At 39.0% G+C, this 20,805-nt stretch overlaps 1 protein-coding gene across 1 annotated transcript; it reads right to left on the bottom strand.

The window, feature by feature from the left end:
* Positions 1-3,548: 3,548 nt before the first annotated feature.
* LOC104439414 (glutamate receptor 2.1) lies at positions 3,549-18,257 on the bottom strand. The gene is given in 9 exon segments (XM_039309551.1): positions 3,549-3,630; positions 7,389-7,618; positions 7,737-7,869; positions 7,871-8,039; positions 8,042-8,137; positions 8,232-8,544; positions 8,646-9,979; positions 12,249-12,524; positions 18,077-18,257. Coding segments are annotated over 9 exon segments (2,814 nt in total).
* Between the last annotated feature and the right edge of the window lie 2,548 nt (positions 18,258-20,805).

The following is a 20,805-nucleotide window of genomic DNA, read 5'->3' as shown; positions in this document are numbered from 1 at the left end:
TTGTTCTCCATTCACACTTTCATCATCAATAGTAACTATGCTACAAAAAACAATACAATGAGAGATGAGTTAATTGTATATAATTCATCAATCACCATATTCAATTTACACTGAAAATTGAAGTAAAAAAATTCACTATCATGAGCATTATCTAGGGATATAAACTTGATAATTAGCGGAATAAGTTTAGAAGAAAACAAACATGAATGGAACTTTGAGATGTAATGGGTGTGGCAAATGCGAATAGAGTGAAAAGAAGTTGTTTGAAGAGAGTGTGGGTGATTTTGTCTTTTAATAAAATTGAAATAAAAGAAGAAGAAAAAAATGTAAGAAATAATTTTAAATCGAGAACGAGATCCGCAATGAGCAATCTAGTTAATTCAATATGATGGGGGTGTTAGGAGCTAATATGAGAGTGAAAATAGCGCGATCCATTTGCTATCATAAGATAAATTGTAGAGAACTAACATTATTCATTATATCTTAATCAATATTTTTCTCGAAGGAACTATTGCCTTTGTAAACGTAATTTTATCAACTCTTGATTGGCACTATTTTTTACTAATTCTAATAAGAAGAAAATTTTGTGTGGTTTATTCTCACTAATTTTTATAATATGTTTTATATAAATTAAAAAAAAAAATCTCGCGAATTACAAACAAACCTAGATTGATTAATTAATCATTTAAATATAATATATTTTAGTATTTAGATTTTAATTTATATAAAACATATTATAAAAATTAGTGAGAAAGTTCTAAATAAGAACTTATGCACCAAGGGTTTTCTAGTAATTATAATTTTTCAATAACTTAATTACCTCAACATATGATTATCAACCAACTTCCACTACACATACACAAAGCAAGATTGGAGTTTCGCAACATCAGCAAAACCGACACCCAATGCATAGACCCCAGCCTATAATCCCCGTTTGAGCCAAATTTAAGGTCATGACGTGGCACAGATGGGATTAGGTTATAATGTATAATAGACTATGGTGATACTACTGGAGGTCAAGAACTATTAGCTATTATGATTCGAACCCATGATCTGAGGTTCCATGCATATTATTGACACCTAAATTTTAGTCAATAATTTAAATTTTCATTTTTGTAAAAATAAAAAAATATATAATTGATAATAATAAATGAAAAGAATGCCAAATTTGGCCATTTACCATTTTCCTTAGTCCAATTTATTAGACCTCAGCTCACAGAAACAGCCCATTAATCCTAATCGAAGCCCATTACCCAAAACCCATTGCTCATGCTAACCCACCATTCACTGTGGCTCATGGAATACTTAAACAGAGCCCAACAATTTCAAACCCATGAAGCATTAGAAAGCTCAACTCTACTCATTCAAATGATTTTGGCCCCGCTTCCGGTGAATGTCAATCATCATAATTTTCATTTCAAAATCTTATTTTCAAATTTCTATTTCATAATGTATGTCATTCGCACATGTCCTTCTCATATTCTATGTCACCATGCTTGTCATTCACACATGTCACTATTCTATTTTAATGTTATAATGTATACTATTGGCGCATGTCATAAATTGATTTCACCGTGATCACATGTGTTATTTCATTATGCCATATTCAAATATCCATTTTATAATGCATGTAATATGCACATATCCTATTCAAATTCCATGTCATTACACTAGTCATTTACTCATGTTGCATTTAAATTCCCTATGACCATGCATGTGATTCACCCATGTCATAATTGGATTTCCATGTAATGATGCACGTCATCCGCACATGCCATAATTCGATTTCAACGTTAGGCATTCAATTTCTAAGTCACTTACAAATGTAGTTATCTTATGTCTTATTCGAGCTCTACATAATTACACATGCCATTTGCTCAAGTCATATTCAATGTTGCAACATACCGTGTGTCATTCATCCATTTATAATTCAATCTCCATGTTATCCTACATGTCATCCTAGTTCTATATCATAGTACGTCATATTCAATCCTCTCACTTGTCATATGTGCATGTCATTTACACTTGTCATATTCAATTGCACATAAAAGTAGTATATGTATCAATTAAACACCACATATCGTTCATAGTATATTTCTAAATACACAATCACACACAATTTGGGTTATCTAGTTCACAAAAATGATACTATCTTTTCGCCTGATTGTGTATTGGCGAAAATTCGAATTTTCCAAACGTTTCAATGTGAATTAAGGAAAATGCAAGACAATTGTGAATCCATCCAGCACATAACCGAACGCCAAAGCTCACACTCTTGGTTACGCAATAGACCAATCACCTCACACATGTCACCGAGGTAGTTTATTCCTCTATACCTGCTTAGGCATTCTAGGAATCGACCTAGGATTGATAAAAAATAAATTGGTGGCGAATCATCTTTACTTTTCAAAATTCACATTATTGGTTTCATAGCCAACTCGAATCAAGAGTTTAGGAGAACTTAGAACCATCCACCTGACCCGCTTTGCGATTTTCGAGGGGCTACGAATTTAAACCAAAATATATGTTTTTGTTCCTATCAACTATGAAGAAGTTAAATTATACGAGGATCAAACCATTGATTATTCAATTATTAAACCTATGAAAAGTTGAAAGTACTAGGATGAGCCATAATTTAGTGAGAAGAATAATCATAGAGATTATGCATTTAATTATAAAAGATAATATTTTCTTTTTAAAAAAGTCATGCTCAATCGTGTGACAAAATGTTTAAAAATATATTTGTTTTTATTGAGAATAACTCTTTTGCAATAGACTTGCCAATTTTAACTTTTATTCAATTTTCTAATGTGCATAAAATTTAACTTTTACTTTTTTATAATAGCCAATCAAGGTCGCTAGTCTCTGGCAAAGGCCATCCTCACCAACCTCGAGAGAGGGACGCCCGAGCCTAGGATGGTGAGGGCCACCCTGCTTGATCTAGTGAGCGGCTACCCTCACTAGTCCAAGCCTCATCGTTTCTCTCCCAAAGCTAACCACAGTGGCTCTCGCTTGAGGCCGACAGGAAGAAGGAAAAAAGAACAGAATAAAAGAAGAGAAAAGAAAAAAAGTAAATAAATAAAGAAAAGAGAAAAATAAATGATAAAATTATTTTAAAATTGTTCATGTCAACACCGATCGTCACTAACAATGCGACATAAGACGCTTGTCGTACACCACGACTTTACACGTCAGCGATTTCTTGTCAATGGACACAATTGACAAAAAATAAAAAGTTTTATCACTCAATTAGCATAATTAAAAGATTTAAGGCAGAAATGAAAAAGTACAATAAGTTCATGACTTTTTGAACAATTCTCCCTACTCAAATTCAATGGATGAAAAAAAGAAAAATATAATGATGCACATGTGACAATTGACATGTGAAGATTGGCTAATATTCTTATAAGACCAATTAAGCCCATGTCCTCTCTCCTTTTCTCCAAGCCATCTTCTTGTTCTCTGCCGAGTACAAACTGGGAAGAGAGAGTCCACACGCACACCCATGGCCGTGAAGAGACTCTACTCGTCGTTGACTGGTATGACCATCACCGGACCACCATAGCAAGCCACTTCCGGCCACCGCACAGCCGGTAATCTCCACCACTATTCACACGGGGCTCACGCTCGCTGTCAAACCACAAATACAAAGAACATTCACAGGAATATGGCAAAGCACAAGACGAACGACAACCAAAATTCTAGGAGATTCGGACTTGGTAGAAATGAAATCTGACTAACAAATGTATTCGGCAATTAATAGGCATTTATGAATCCTTAGAATAAATCGGAATGCGGGACTAAAAGGAATGGTTTTAGTTCGGGCATTCCCTCGAACATATGGTGAACAGCGAAGATATCGAACATTTTTAGAACTCCAGCTCGGGTCTAAAACAAAAATATCACTAGGGAATGCCGATGCCGACTCAGTTAAAAAGAAATCGCTCAAGAACTAGAGACACCAAGTTCGGTTCCTTCTTAAAACAGAACAGGGCGAGGCAAAAAGGAGTTCATGGGAATGAGTTTCGATCGCGGAAATCCCTTCCTGGCTCGGAGATGGCAATTATAGGGCGAGCTCACAATGAGTCGAGAGCTATGGCCGACTGCCTCGTGATGTCGCCGAATCGAGATCCTCGGAAGAGGAGGCCCGCGGGCTCAAGTGTGTCAGCTAGGGTTCGTCGGCTTGCGACAGGGATGGTCGGGTAACGCTGAGTCGAGAACGTAGCTCGGCTCCGTATTTCGCTCTTTCCGTCCCTCCCTCTCGAGCTCGCTCTCTCCCTCTGCCCAGACCTTCAGCCAAGCTTCCCATGAAGCCTGCAGAACAGTGGAAGGAGACGAGACAAGATCTGCGCTCAACGTTGTGATAATCTTTTCCAACTTCCGGGAAAAGAGATGGGATTTTTTTTATCGTGGACTGCTTGACGGAGGGAGTTGAGTGGGAACGACGGGAAGGAGAAGCCTTGCGCAAGAGATGGGAGACGGGCTGGGCTCCTTTCTTGTCTTCTTGGGTTCAAGTTGTGGGCTCAAAGAATTAAAGAAAAATGGGCCGAAAGAGAGGAAGGGAATTAGGGAAATGGGTCAACGGGTGAGCCGAAAGTTTTAGATAAGTGGGCCGGACATGGCGGCCCGCTCGAAATCATTACTTTTTATCATTTTCATTCATATTTATTCGTCCTTTTTATTCTTTTTTTTTTTTTTTTATATTTTTATATTTTTAATTCATTTTTATCCCTTTTTATAAATATTTTTATATTTTTGTAAAATAAATGATACTTAAAATATCGACAAAATTCGAATGCCAACACGATCTACATGAAACGAAATCATAATGGACAACAAACAAACAAATAGGTCTTTTACCAAGACTAAACACTTAGCTTTCACGTCTTCCTTTCATGCGGTTTGCGGTGGCTTGTGACGGAGAACTAGTCCTTGACAAGTTGGAAGTCGAGGTTGAGGTGCTCAAGTTGCATGCGAGCTTGGATGGCCGTTTACGCTTCGAATGATGGCGCCAAAAGATGGAGAAGTCGAGATGAAGAAGAGAGAATAGCGAGGGAAGATCACGGCCCAATCATGGAAAGGGGCCTGAGAGAGTTTTATGGACCTCCGAGAAAATCCCAGTGCTGTAGAGAGGAACCCCCAAAAGATGGTGTTCTTTCTGCCGTCGCCTCCTCCTGTTTTCACTTTTGCAGCTCTCTTCCTCTTCCATGTCCTTTCGGGGTCAGACCACATCTTATCCCTTACCGATACCGCCTTTCCTTGTTTTGTGTGCCCACTCCCCCTTATCTTCTGCTCTTATATTTAGCTAATTGATGATAAGAATTGAAAAGACCAATAGCACAAAGTAAGGTGTTGAAAGTGTTAGACCAATTTAAGAGGAAAAAGGGCAATCGATATATCATCTTTATTTGCTAATTGAGAATCATGGCATTCTTCACAAAAGAGGTCTTGAATATTCGCTTGACTTCAACTCAATTTCACTTCAACTTGGCAAAATCACATCCGAATCAAATTCAATTTCATACAAGTGGTTCTTTTCCACATCCAAAATACACATATTGAATCCGTTATGTTAGACTTGTCAAAATTAAATAGGTTGTATTGTTATAAGGATTAGTTATTTTTAGAAAATGGGTTCAGAATGATGAAGTCTGAAATAGAATGGATATTAAATGAGATGACGACTTACTTAAATCTAACCTATCTTTATGAATCTTTCTTTACTCTCTTTCGTCCTCATTCGATCTCATGTTTGCCTACTCCATGCTTTGACCTCAAATTGGGTGTGAGTTTTCTTAGATTTGATCAACCATAAATGTGTTTTAGTAATATGGATAAGATAGGATATGGATCATAAATTTGTATTGTATGAAAATGGGTTAAATATGTTAAATATGTTAAATAGATCATCCAAACCCGATCTGACTTAACCGTTTAACATATTTATCCATTACAAATGAACGCTGTGAATATTTATCAAACCGAGATCTTTGGTAACGAACTTTAAAATAAATAATTACTGATAATACTAAACGAGGATTTCCGTGTGACATCTTCACTTGCGCGTGTTCGACCTTCACATCAATTTCTTCCTCGGCTCTCAACCATGCACGTGTGCCTCCGACGCTAAACTTGAACCTTCAGCGAGAGAGAGAGAACTAGCTTTGAGGAGTGGAGGGACCTCTCATGGGCCGTGGCCCAAGGTCAAGCGTTTGATGGACTTGGGCTGCTGGGCTGAGGATGAGCCAATTGGACCTGGTTTTCTGGACGGGCTGAAGAGTGATGACCTGAATTGAGTTGGCTCTAATTAGACTAATTGGCTGATGGGCCTGGGGTGATTTTAATGGGCTGCACTTGGGGTTTAATGACATTTTGGTGCTTTACTTGTTATTTATATTTTTTTAATATTCCTTTCTTTCGTTCTTCTCTTCTATATTATTATTATTATTATTATTATTATTATTATTATTATTATTATTATTATTATTATTATTATTATTATTATTATTATTATTTACAAAAATATGCATATCGAATTTGTCGGCAACAATTTAGGTGTCAACGGATTCTTTTAGTTAAATAGAATGGTTTGATAATAAAGTAAATACTCGGGAGCATATTAGATGTTACTTGAGTCAATCGATTATTTATTTAGAGATGATAACATAGGATTTTGACGATTGGTTCAACCATGGAAGCCTATTCTACCGAACTTTCTCATTATGCATTCTAAATTTTAGTTTAAGAAGTCGCATTTTGTTACTAAATTAGACACTTTAGGCAAGTTATTGAAATAACAATTGACACTTTCATTGCCAATACATTATAGGATAAGAGAAGCCAACACGTACATGTAATGTCCACTAGAAAATATTTTGAAAAGCATCTATCTTTCGTTATATTGTCTGCAATTAGACAATAAGCGGTATCAATTGCAGTCCTTACATGAGAAGAGAATGAGGGGGAAATTATTGTCAACTAATAGTACAAAGTTTGACGATGTTGAGGCATTTAAGTTTAGTATCTAAAGTTGTTGAGGTATGTACCTCTCTTAATTTACATTTGTAAGCTCGACGTTTATTGCTTCGTTGGACACCCTTCATCTACATGATTAGAAAGTCCTTGCTCTGCAGATGGTGTGCCTTGCTCATTGTTTATATCGTCGTTGTTTTTGCCAAAGTCTCTTGACAGACTCAAAGGGAAGTTAGTGTTTTCTAAAGCTTCAACAGCTGCAATCTCATTGCCACCATCATTCGTATTTCTATCTCTGGCTTCCTAGAAGTATACGGATTGAGGTCCCTTTGGTAAAACCTTCTTCCCCATGCAACAATTTTCTCCCGCAATGAACCTGAAGAACTTGTTACTTCATGCCAACTTTTTTAACGAACATGACCATGAAAATGAAGAGAGCTAGAACTGCAATAGCTCCAGCAATCAAGAATAGGCCCCAGAAACTGTCAAGATCCAAGCTGTTGGAAGAAATCGAGTTAGTCGAATCCAGGCAATTGGATTTCGATGGGAACCATGTGTTTTCAATTTCCGTCATTTTAGGCCCTTCAGTTACGTTAAGGATTGCTTGCGAAATATCTGGTACTAGTGGAGACCCTTTGGGGAAAATCTGTAAACCAAAAGCAAGACATGAGATATTTCAATTAAAGAAATAATGAATAACTCTAGTAATTGGAAATTTTGAGGGTTTTCTTTTTTGGGCTATGATTGAGAGGTTGAGGACTTACGAAGCCAAATCCAGCAGTTTTAAATGTCGGGACCATGGTATATTTATTGCAATATTGAGAAAAAGCAAGTTTCATGTAAGGCATTTCATCAAATGCGGCTGCAATCCCGCCCTTGCACTTCCCTTGAAAGAAGTGCATCACATTCTTCAAGAGAATGATAATATATAAGTCTCGAATCATCGAACTTCATTTGCTTTAGCATTCCATAAACGAAAGAGCCATGCTGGTAACCCACTTTTTCTCCACTCTTTAGAAGCTGATCAATATCGGCCACAGTTGGTTGAAGATTTTGCACCACCAAAGAGAGCTCAAACTTGCCGTATAACTTTGCGTTAGTATAAGTACCACAAAAAACCACACGATCACGACAAATCTGGTTAGGTTGCTAAATACTCTCTCCCCTGCAATCCAAATTAAGAGAAAGCATCTAAATTTTTTAAGAACGATATGGAAATTGTAATGTTCAATTGATTTATTAAAGTAAAGGGTGTTTACTTTGTGCAAAGACCATGATTGAAAACGAAAACCAGAAGCTCGTGCCAACTTGATGCGCAGCTGGACCCCCGAATTCTTCATTAATCTGGTGTTCGAGAATCCACACGACCAGTGCTATAAACACAAAGAAGCATCCGGTCGTTAACCAAAGGTCCCAAGTGAGTGGCTTCAAGAAAACCCAAGCATTCTTGTTCTTGCTGTCCTTGTATGGCACAAGCATTGCAACCCCCGATTCGGTGTATGGTAAGGTGAAGTCTACGTATAATGATCTGTTCGCAATGATTGTTGTATCACCCACCACTGCATCATAATTCTGTTCCAACAAAAGGAAGGGCAATGTTTTTTTTTTGTCAACCACATGATAGCATAGTAAGTTTCAACATGTATTACAACGAAATTAAGGACTTTGCTCACCTTATAAAATACTTTATCGATCATGTCATTGTAAGTACTTCCCGCGGTCCTTCCATCAGTGATTGCAAACGGAATAAAGTCATAAGCCACAGCATAAGGCAATTTTTCAATGACGGCTTGAAAGATGTTGATACAGTATCCGGTGACTTGGAATGTATTTGTGCTAGGATCTTGAGTCACGGTCACAAATTGATAGGAACTGTCCTTCAGGGGGACTAAAATTTTCAACCTCTTCCCATTTGTGGGAATCTCCCATCCCTTAGGAACAGAGGTTGAATCTCCTGGCCATATTATTGATCCAATATTAGTGGAATATTTGCTTGTGCTGAATGAATACAAATCTCTCACCAGCCCATTTTCTAGCGTCCAAAACCCAATCCCTCTTGCTGCATTTCCATTGATATTAACGATTTGGAGCACAGTCGACTCTAGCTGCCCATCGATGAGTCTAAATCTTCCAGTGAGGCCTGCGAATGTCATATCGGCTAGTTCTTGGAGAAGTTTCTGACCATTTTGAGAGACCCCACACTTGTCGAGATCTGTTGTATCTGTCGAAGCATTCAACATCTGGTAGGTAAAATTCGTCGCACCCATTTCCTCAATGGCCATTGCCAAAGCCCAAGCAGCATCATAAGCCCGGTATCCGAAAATGTTCAATGTAGGATTATGGACGGAAGGATTCTCTTGTTGGAATTTCATCCTCCATCGGACCGTGAAGTTGTCTAGGTTTGGTGTGTCCGGGATATAAGTCTTGATGCCCAGTACTCCTTGCATCGAACTAGCGACAATAGATGAATCCACAGAACTCAGTAGGTCGGTGATTCCATTAGTCATGATCCACACATAACCTTCTCTCATCATTCCCACCTCTTTTGCTTTGGCAAATAGCCGAGAACCAAGGGTAGGTAACACGTGCACGATGAAGACCCTTGTTTGCATCGTCATTAATTTGTAGAGTTCCTGCAGGATTTGATCGTCCGTGGCTGAAGGAGAAATGGGGCTCCTATAGGGCACTCGCGTGTTGACTTCTTCCAAAGCTATGGTAAGAGAAGGTATAATGCCTGCTCCGAACTCGTTGTCCACATATATGAGGACCACTTCTTTCCAGCCAAAAGCTTGAATGACTGCGCTTATGGCATTCACTTGGGACGAGTCAATTTGCGCGGCTCGAAGGAAGTATGGACTCCGAAGAGAACTAAGGGCAGGACTAGTGGCAGAAAAAGTGACGATGGGCACATGAGATTTGTCTCCGAGGTGAATGAGGAAGTCTGCTTGCGCTGAACCTTGAGGGCCTATTATGGCTTGGACTTGCTTATTCTTTATCAGATCAAGTGCTGCACGGATGAACAAGAAAAGACGGTGAAACAATAATGTTAAGTCAGATAATAATATAAATACTTAGTGGAAAAGGCATTGTATTGATCAGAACTCAATTAAAACTTGATGCAATATCATAAAAAATAGAAATGTTTAAGAAAAAGGAAACATAGGAAGTTGAAGTTGGGAAAGAACTCGTACTTCATATTATTTAAACAGTATGTGTTTACTAATAATTAAAACTTCTCCATTTTCTCAGTTTATTATAGTGATATTGACCCATGTTAATAAAATGTTTATGGAGTTGAATGTATCACTGGAGCTTTTTTTTTCATTATGACTAGACTCCTAATTCAACATGTCCTTGAGATGATACATTGTAAATTCCTCCAACACAGGTAAGCGAAACCTCTTATTTTCAAGTATATATGAAATCATACTCACGAAACATAGTCGAACCTTCCCATTTGGATCTAACGTAATTTCAGACATGAACAGTTGTATGCAAATGCAAAATTTATTAATGTCAAGAAAGCACACTTTAATTAAGTAACCTGCAGATTCATGAAATTATTTTACTACGTGGAGGGAATCGAGGCCGCGCCTCCATTTTTACTAACTGAAACCAACCCATGAGGTTGTTGAAAGATTTAATTTATTAAGCATAGTGCAGGTTTTCGGCTGTCGCCTTAGATGTCGTTTGGCATATGATATTGCAAACAAAGCAGAAACTAATTCTTTCGAAAGAAGTAATGTCAAGAACCAACAGGAGGATAAAATGGCTCAGGACGATCAAGTTGATTCGTTAAGTTGACCTCTTTATCTCATGCCATTTGAAAATCCACTCTAGAATCCAATTCCCAAGTCTATGGATTTTATGAGGACAAACATTTGTGATGATGATGATGATGATGTTTATTTTACCAAAAAAAAAAAAAAAAAAAAAACCTTTGTGATGTTTATAATATATGTCAAGCCTCTCAACATCCATATTAAACTCCTTTCATTTAATGACAATTATTTGGTTGAACTTCAAACCTAAGTTGTTTTATTTGACCATCAAAACACCATTTCCCAGGAAATAATTAATCGCTAACTCAACTCGATACCAAATAGTTATACATGGCTCAACTGGAGCAAAAATAGTATAATTATGTAGAGATCTGTTCTATGTACAATATTTTCCCAAAGATAAATTTTAAATTTTCTTTATCAACCATCTCCGCAAGAATGATCATATTTCTAACCTGAAAAGCACAATAATGTTAGGCTCTTTTTCCGAAACTGTGGCTATATAGCATTTGTCTTTAGCGAGACAATTTCTAATAGGGTTCACTTATCATATACATGTAGACATAATTTTATTAATTTATACTACACTTACGCGGGCAAGAGTCACAGGAGAGCTTTATACTCTTCAATAATAGAGCAAGCAATAGTAGTCCAATATTTCCCCATCCAAGATCATAAACAAGAATCCTGTTCGCATGTCTTTATTGAGATGAAACTTTGTATCCACAAATTTATGTACATATGTTTATTTTGGCAAAATATGAGATGATAGAGAAGGTGGACTTTTCTCTCTTGAATCTTTGAGATCAACTTCATGTCATCTTTGATCCTATAATAAGATGATAAGGACTTCGTTTTCACGATGATAAAGAGCTCTTTAATATATTGCAGTCGTTAAATTTGAAAGGGGGTAAGAAAATTATAAACAAGGCAGCTAAGAGAGTGAATACAGATTGGTGACAAACAGTTCGTGAGGATGAGGAAAAATCTTGGTCTCTTTCCTTTTTGGTAAACTTAAGCTTGGTCGTTCCTTCATGGAGCTTCGAAATTGTTGCTTGAACAATCTCTGCTACGAGAATGCATATTACTTTGAATGGAACACTCAAATGTCGTTGTGTCTTTGAAAACTTAGCTGGGGATTCTTTTCACTTTTCAAATATATAGAAGCTGAAATTTTCATATGATTGCCAAATAAGTCGTTGAGAACAATAATTGGTTTTTTCTTGCATCACACAAGCAGATATATAAAACAGTTTATGCTCTTCCGCAATATGTGTATTAACCCAAGACCAATCCCCTTCGAAGTTCAAGCAGAGATTTAGCCCCATAAAATTCGGTAGAAAGAAAAGACTAACCAAAACAATATTCAACACGATCAACAGAAGTACAAAAATGCTAACCCAAAAGCTGGTGCCATCGTATATTTCTGGTCAAGCATCGTGACCAGTCAGTATGTTAGAGAGAGAGAGAGAGAGAGAGAGAGAGAGAGAGAACCTGCAGCAGCGGCGGCAACCTCATCTCGTTTGGAGTCTCTAACGTTGAGGACGAGCCTAGTCTTGTAGGAAGGGTTGGAACTATAAAAATCAGAGAGAGACATGTTAATGCAGGTCAATCCCATCTGACCCACCTGCGTCTCCAGATCAAGGATCACCCCAACGTTCACCGCGATCGTTGTTGGATTGCTGTTGTTGCTGCCCTGCGCCACTGCTGGGTGAGTGCCATCGCTCAAGGTGACGACAATCGGGAAAAGGAGAGAGCCAAAAATAGGAGCTTTTCAGCATCGAACGAGATTCTTGGAGGAATCATTGAAAAGGGTTTTGCGAAAAGGCAAATGTGTGTGATAGAGAGAAAAGAAGAGAAAGGAAAAGGGGGTGGGGGGTTGGTTGGAGGATATGATGATGGCTACGATGCATTTATATTGGAGAAGAGCTTTGAACAAGTAAGACCAAGCGTGGAAAGTTTCCATTCAAGGATTGCTGTGCACGACCGTGACCTCCAGTAGTACCGATAGTTCATGGTTTTTTCTAACTTCTTTCATACTCCTATTGTCTTTCGTAGAAAGTTCATATAGCCTTGTGTCACGGGCCGAGAGTTTCCTTGGCTTCGTAACGACCCGTGTGGCGCCCGGCGTGCGGAATTCGCCAGGCCAGCCTTCCTTCTCTATAGTTGTTCCACGAACAATACGATGAATGATTCTTCGTACGAGATCCTGCCATACCCAGCTTCGCTTGGGTGTCTAGTCCATCGAGTGAGACAACATATCTCTTTAGGCTCAGCAACGATTTCGGCCTGCCATGGCCTCGTCAGAGAGCGCATCAGCTCCCGACCGTTTGTGCACGAGAGGCCAACCTCTCCTTCAGAGCTCATAAGTAATATAATCTTTCTATCTTAGAACTCCTAGCACCAACCGTCTTGACGCCACTCCCACAAACCAGTTTTGTATGTTCCCTCTGCACCCTCACTCTTCACTTGATAACCCCAAGTACCACTCACAAGTGTAACGAGTACGGGAGGATTCACGGACCGTGTGTGACATCCCGATTTTCCAATTCTAGTTTCAATTAAATAAGTCGGGCATTTCATCTTCGCGTCTATAGCTTTCTTCCGAGTTGGCCACTCACGAGATAACTAGTCTATCGTGAAGCCGTTAAGGAATCTAAACGCAATAGACTTGAGAATTCGACCAGAAACGATCGCTCGACCGTACTAATCTGCAAGGGTCATTACGGCACGTGCACGATTAGAGACCGAAGATAGGTCGATTCAACATAATCATGTAATTCAGTGTGGGTGATTCCACCTAATTGCACAATTCTTGTTGATCGACACTAGACCGATTTCTCTGTCGTTTTGATACCTTGTGTTCGTATTTGAAATCTTGAGATTTCTACGACAACCGAGAGTTACCAATGTGTCGAAGATGCACTTTGTGGCTTGAAAATAATCAACCACAGGTCAATTGCACAAAAAATTCCTAAAAGCTACCCGGTAGATTAGGACGCGCTAAAGTCACGCCAGATTGAATTTAACCGTGAAATTGAACCCGATTACAAAAATTGGAAGTTCTGTCAAGTCACAATTCATTTTAGGAATGTCGACTCATCTCCAGAAGATTTTTCTACAAACCGAGATTTTTGGTGGAAAAGCAAAGTAATGCTGTTTTTGTTCGGGATTGTCAGAGGGCCGTTTTTAATCGAATCTTCGAGATGCAAGTTGGATCATTTGACGGGAAAATGTCATGAGAAGGCCGAGGACACATGGGTTGATTTAATTGAGCTTCAATTGGATGGAATTGAGTGAGAATTGATTGAATTTGATGTACAAATGTATGAAATTGTATACCATGGGGAGAGCTATTTTGCACCTATTGGCAAGGTTGTGGAGGAAGATTGAGGAGAGAGAGTGGATGATGTCATGTGATGTCATGGTGGGGCAAAGCAAATGAGGTTTAGACAAGTGTTGAGCTCTAGTGAGCCACCAAGGAGGCCCCTCTTCAGCAGACCATCTTCTTCCTTCATTCATGGATTTCTCCATGGTTGAGGCTTAGGAAAAGCTCAAGAGAACCAGAGGAAACCGAGCTCACCAGCCCCTCCATCATCGCACGCCCGGAAGGCCATCGTCGGCCGTTTTCCTCCCTTGTTTTCCCCTCGTTCCAGTTTCTGCTCCAGCCGACCTTTCGCCAAAGATCCGAGTAAAAAGTTAACTTCACGGTTGAACCAGCGAACGAGCCACCCATCACCGCGAAGACGACATCCAGACCGTTCCGGAGCACCTCGCCGCTCGCCGGAACGATTCTCCGACCGTCCCGTACGGCCGCCCGAAGCCGCCGCTCGCCGGACCGTCGGACTCGCCTGGTTCCGCCTGTTTCGCCCGTTTCGCGGTTTTCAGCCATTTTCTCCCCATTTCTACCCTACCTCCACCCATACCAACCACCAGCAAGATCCCCTTGACCCCGGGAGCCACCGGTTGCCAACCACCCGCTCGCCGGAGCTCCGATCGGCCCGTTTCGCCGTTGAAGTTGCTGGTTTCTTCTCCGCAGTTCAGCCAGATCAAGCAGAAGACAGCAAGAAGTTCCAGACTTCGAGGCCCATTTTCAGTGTCTTCCCGGCCTCCGTTGGTGTCGTCGCTTTGGGGTTTATCGACCACCTTGGTGTCGTGGTCGCCGTGAACTCACCGGCGCACAAAACCGGTGAGTTTATCCTCTAATCCTTGCTTAGTGAGTTAATGACGCTTAAGGGGTGTTTAGATTAGTCTAATTAGGTTTAGGTGGTTAGATTAGATTATTTTAATGTAAATTAGATTAGTTGTATGATTAGCTTAATGGATGTTTAATTAGGGCTAATTGTATGATTAAATTAGTGTAATCTTGTTTAAGCCCTAATTAATTATGTTTAATTAATTAATTATTTCGAATTTATAAATATTATTTTATTAAATTGTATTATTATAATTAATTATTTAATTATTTAATTTTCGGAATTAAATTTAATTATTTAATATTTCGAAAATTTGCCGGGATGGCCTGGCCGTTAGAATTTCGCGCCGATCGCAAAGTGCGGTTGGTTTGTGTTAATTGTAAGCTTAAATTGAGAAGTTGAGTGATTGATGGTTATGGTTAATTATTCCAAAAGTGTGGAATTGAGTGATATTGATGAAGTTTTGGTATTTAACTTGAAAATACCCGGTGTTGGGTTTGGGCACCGTAATTGGTTGGTAGGTCCAGTTTGTATCGATTGATTGAATGGATGTTTATGTGGGGATTTATCCCAAAGTTGATTAGTGTTGGTTTTGATGGGAAAATGGCCGTGAGAGGTTGTGAGTTGAACCTAGAAAGCCATCAAATCTAGAATTGCTGAGTGGGGCCGTGATGCCACTACATATAACATTGCCGAGTGGGGCCGTAATGCCACTACATATAACATTGCCGAGTGGGGCCGTAATGCCACTACATATGACTTGCCTGTAAGGCCGTGATTGAGAGTCGAGAATGAATAGTCGAATGACCGGGTGATGATTTCGATGACATGTAATCGACTAAGTCGATTGATCGAATCGATCCGAGTAATTGAATTGTTTGGATGATGTGGTTGTCAATATTTATTAATTAAACTGACGTGCAGGAAGAAAACCGAGGCGAGGTAAGTCCTCTATCCTATTTGTGTGGCTAGAGCGCCTGAGGCGTATTTTCTTCCTAATTGAGTTTTAGAGGGTAGGACTCGCCGAGACGTAGTCTCATCCCGGTTGTGGGATAATATTTCAGGTCCCTAGATGACGGCCGTGAGGACCGGAAGTCCTGGAGTTCGGAAGGTGGAGGCTGAAGAATCGCGAACGTGTCTCGACAAGTTGGTCATAGGACAGTTCCTAGTTGTTGAGCCTGTCTATTTTGTAGACAATCCAAAGTTGTTGTATATAAACCTATGTGTTTATAGAAAGCTTGTTTGGTTGTGATTGATTGCCTGCTTTTTTTATCCCAAGTTAAATGTTGTCAGGGGATTTGTTTCGCTTCCGCATGTGCAATATAAAAATGCATGGGTCGGCGACGTGTCCTGGGGGAAGTCGCATTTGTATCAAGCGAGTGGGATGTTTGCGCTCGGAGGATCGGGGCGTGACACCGTGACACTTGTCTATTCTTCAGTAAGCCCAAACATCTATCTCTTTCTTCTATTATGCGGAGAAGTCTAGATAGCTCTGTTTGAAAGGTTTTCATAGTTGGTTCCAGTCATGCTAAAATTAGGATAATTTGTTTCCTTCATATTATTGATTTTCTAGTATGCTTTCTCTTAATACTTTTTCCATCTCACCTCTGCCAACGACCAATAACCTTCTATTCAAAGCTTTTTACCACATTGGCTTGCGCATTTGGCATACTAAAAAATAATAAAGTAATTGAAGTTATATATATAAGGGCCTCACAATATAAGGCCTTCACAGCCGAGGGTGAGGTGGCCTGGCGAGGATTTCACGACCAATGAGGATTGCCAATGATACTCGCTAGCTCTAAAGAAAAAATAAGCAAAAATAAAAAATTCAAAAAATAATAATAGTAATAAACATATTTACAAATATTATAATAATATTTTTCGATGGTCACGTTGGACAACCGGTAGCCACGTCGCCTTATCAGGCAGGACAAATCGGAAGTGGCACTCCAAGTGATTGATTTTTCAAAGTTGTGGCATTCAAATAAGCGAAAAAAAAAAAAAAAGTTTTAGTACCTAAGATAACACCATACAAAAGTATTGGCATTTGAAATGTACTTAAACCCTGAAGTTAGGCTTTCTTTCCAAAAATAAAACTATGCAGCATGTGTATTTTGTGACTTGATTTCTAACACAGTTCATTGATCATCTATATGTAGACGTAATTTTATAAAGGTTTACTCCGTTATAGCGGGACAGGAGTCACAGGGAGCTATATATTCTTCAAAGAAAAGAACAGACAATAGTAGTCCTACATTTCACCCTCCAAGATCATAAAACAAAAATTCTCTCGCACATTTTTATCAAGATGAAACTGGGTCCACAAATTTATGCACATATATACGTTGGTGAACTATCACATGATAGGAAGGTGGACTTCTAATTTAAAAGATCACAAGTTTACCGACACCAACAATATTGAGGAGTTATTATATGGTCTGTAGATCATTTTGATCAATATCATCTTAACCAGTAATTAAGTAGGTCCTACCATTAGCCCGAACGATTGATGCCTGAGATGTATTTGGTCTATATGATGCATAAACCATACACGCTTGTTTCAATGGTGCTACACCTCTAACTACAAAAAAAAAAAAAAAAACCCAAGAAATGGTTTAATAGATTAAAGATTTTCAATTTGGGGTGACTGAAATAACTACCTCCATCAGGATATTATAATTGGATGGTTCCTAAAATTGTTTCTTGCAATATCGTTTTCTTGGTATAGCTTTCTGAAGAGTAAACTCCAAGAATTGAAAGGAATAAATGAAACAAATGGTTCCAAGGTCAATCGTTACGCTCAAAGACCAGTGTTTTCAAATTTCAAGAAGCACCGCGTGGGGTGGATGGAACAAACCCATAAATACTGTCAAGCTAAGCGTCAAATTGTCAGTCTCACACGGCCGCATGACTGGGGTGGACGTGTGAAAGATATCAAATTGAATCTTAGCAAAATAAACTTCAACAATCAACGGAAGGATAAAAGGAGAGAGAGAACTGCAGCAGCAGCAACCTCTTCTCCTTTTGAGTCTCTAACGTTGAGGATGAGCCTGGTCTTGTAAAAAGGGTTTGAACTATAAAAGTTAGAGATAGACAAGTTAACCCAGCTCAATCCCATCTTACCCACCCACGTCTCCAGATCAACAATCACCCCAACGTTCACTGGGATCGTTGTGGCACTGTTGTTGTTACTACTTTGCGCCACTGCTAGCTGAGGACCGTCGCTGGAGCACACAATGATGGCTAAAAAGGAGAGAGCCAAAAAGAGGAGCGTTTCAGCGTCGAAAGAGACTCTTGGAGGCATCATTGAAGAGGGTCCCGGGAAAACGCAAGTGTATGTTTGTGTGAGAGAGACATGGAGGATGTGATGACGAGGGCGATGAATTTATAAGGGAGAAGAGCTTTGAAAAGTAAGACAAAGCATGGAGAGCTTCCATTCAAGGATTGCTCGACATGGGCGGGTCCATCTGAGCGTATGTATTATGCAAAGAGATAAGATAACCTCCGGTAGCATCCACTAAAAATTGCACTAATAACAAGCTGCGTATACAACTTAACAATAGATATTTTTCGTTCAATTGCTTGGCTACCTTAAAAAAGGTTGTTCTCTCAAAAAATATTTTACCCAAATAAGACAACAAAAGTTGTCAATTACATCAATAAGAGAGACATTATTCACTTCGTCCCAACCTTAAGTTCAAGTTATTTATCATGCAAATGATTTTTTATCTAGGGGGTTGATTAGATACCCTAGTAAAGCATTACAGAAATACCTTACTTTACGAACCAGAGATTAATGAGTTCAGGGATTCGATTACGCTAGATTACTCTAACCCCTCTCCGTACATTTCTCTTTTATTAATGTAACAAGCCAGGTGGTCATGTGGGTGCAAAACCATTATTGAACACTCAATAAAACAAGGCAACAATAAATCTTAAGCATGGGAGAAATACTTACCTTGACGCAACGCGAGCATATGTAGGGAAAACCACATTTATTTACTTAAATATGGTTTCTAAATAACGCGCAATTATACTCAAATCTCCTTTTGGGTTTCTCTTATTTAAATGAAAACTAAACTATATGTCATGCAATTAAACTAAATGGCATAATTCTAATGACACACAATTTCTAATTAAAGGGACCTAGTAATAATTACTAAATAACATGCATTTTATGAACCTAATTCTATATGACATGCACATGGCTTTTTTGTATTTTTATTAACATTCTTAGTTAAAATTACTAAAAATAAAAATCTACCTAAAGTGAGATATTATCTATTTTAAAGTTAGGAAATAGACTAACATAAATCCTATATTAACTTAGAAACTTATCTCAACAAGCAATTCAATTCGCAGATAATTTAATTAGAAAAGTATCGAAACTATTCTATCATGCAATTCTATCTAGAAAACCAATTCTAAACCACATGATATGCAATGCAATTTACGTATTTTAGGATAAAGAAAGCAATCAAACTAAGATAACCACCAAATCATCCAAGATTATAAAAAAAAAAATAGGGATATGTGCAAGCAGTCCTAAAACTTATTGGGAAAGTGCAATTTGAGTCCTAAAACTTGCAAAAAATACAATCAAGTCCTGAAATTTGTCAAATTGGTTGATTGAGTTATAAATTTAACTCCGTCAAACTTACTAACGGAAATTGCTGACGTAGCGCCCGACGTGACATTTTAAATTAATTTTTATTTTCCACGTGACTTTTAACATTATTTTTATTCTTGTTTAAATTAGATTTAAAATATAAAAAGGAAAAGCTAAATTTATTTTTAAAAAAAAAACAAAACTGTTCAAAACAAAGGCACTAGTGGAGCTTCGGCCTCCACCCATCGCCGAAGGGGCCGGGCGACTAATGGAGCTTCAGCCGCCACCCTTCGCTGAAGGGGCCGGCGACGATTACCCGGCCTGGCGAGGTGGCCAGCCCTCGCCCGGGCGAGGCCTTGCAGCCACCCCCGCCGGGTCGGCGAGGACGCCGCCCAAATCCCTGGGCACGCGGCCCTTGCGGCTTGCTACCATCACCCTCCCTTGTGGGAGGCCTCGCCGCCCCTCACAGTTTGCCCGATCTTGCGAGCCTCGCCGATCGAGTGAGGGCTGTGAGGTCTCGCCAGGGCGGAGATGGTCACCGGCCCCCACGAGGGCCGACGTGCCCAAATCTGGGTGGGCATCCTCACTCGACCCGGGGGGTGCCCGCGAGGTCTCGCCGGCGAGGGTCGGCCACCCCGCCCGTGGCCGGCGACCGTCACCGGCCCCTCCGGTGATGGGCGGCGACTACTGAAATGCCCGCCGATGCCATTTTCTTTTTATTTCAACAGTTTTGTTTTTAAATAAATTTTAGTTTTTAAATCTAATTTTAAAGATTTTCGATAAAAAAATAATTTTAAAAGCCATATGGAAAATAAAAATTAATATAAAAATATGACGTTAGCGCCACGTCAGCAATTTCCGTTAGTAAATTTGACGGTGTTAAATTTAGACTCAATTGAACCAATTTTGACAAGTTTTAGACTTGATTGCATTTTTTTGTAAGTTTTAGGACTCAATTGCACTTTCCTTGTAAGTTTTAGGACTTCTCGACACATATCCCTAAAAATATCACCCAATCAATTCAAGCAAGGAAACAATATCTAATTAACTTGAAATTTCGCAAATAAAATTGATAAATTGATTTTAAGTCTCAAAGATCAAAGTATCAATATTAAAGATACTATAGACAAAATTAAAGATCATGCGTGTTACATCCTAATTTTGGGATATGCCTATCACTCAAAGATATTGATTACATGGAATAATCAAATTAGGCAATAAGACATTCAATGGAATCGGATAA

The sequence above is a fragment of the Eucalyptus grandis genome, chromosome 3 (assembly GCF_016545825.1).
Source record: "Eucalyptus grandis isolate ANBG69807.140 chromosome 3, ASM1654582v1, whole genome shotgun sequence".
Taxonomy (NCBI): Eukaryota; Viridiplantae; Streptophyta; class Magnoliopsida; order Myrtales; family Myrtaceae; genus Eucalyptus; species Eucalyptus grandis.
Note: the sequence above shows the minus strand (reverse complement) of the source record. Positions and strands in the feature narration are given on the sequence as shown.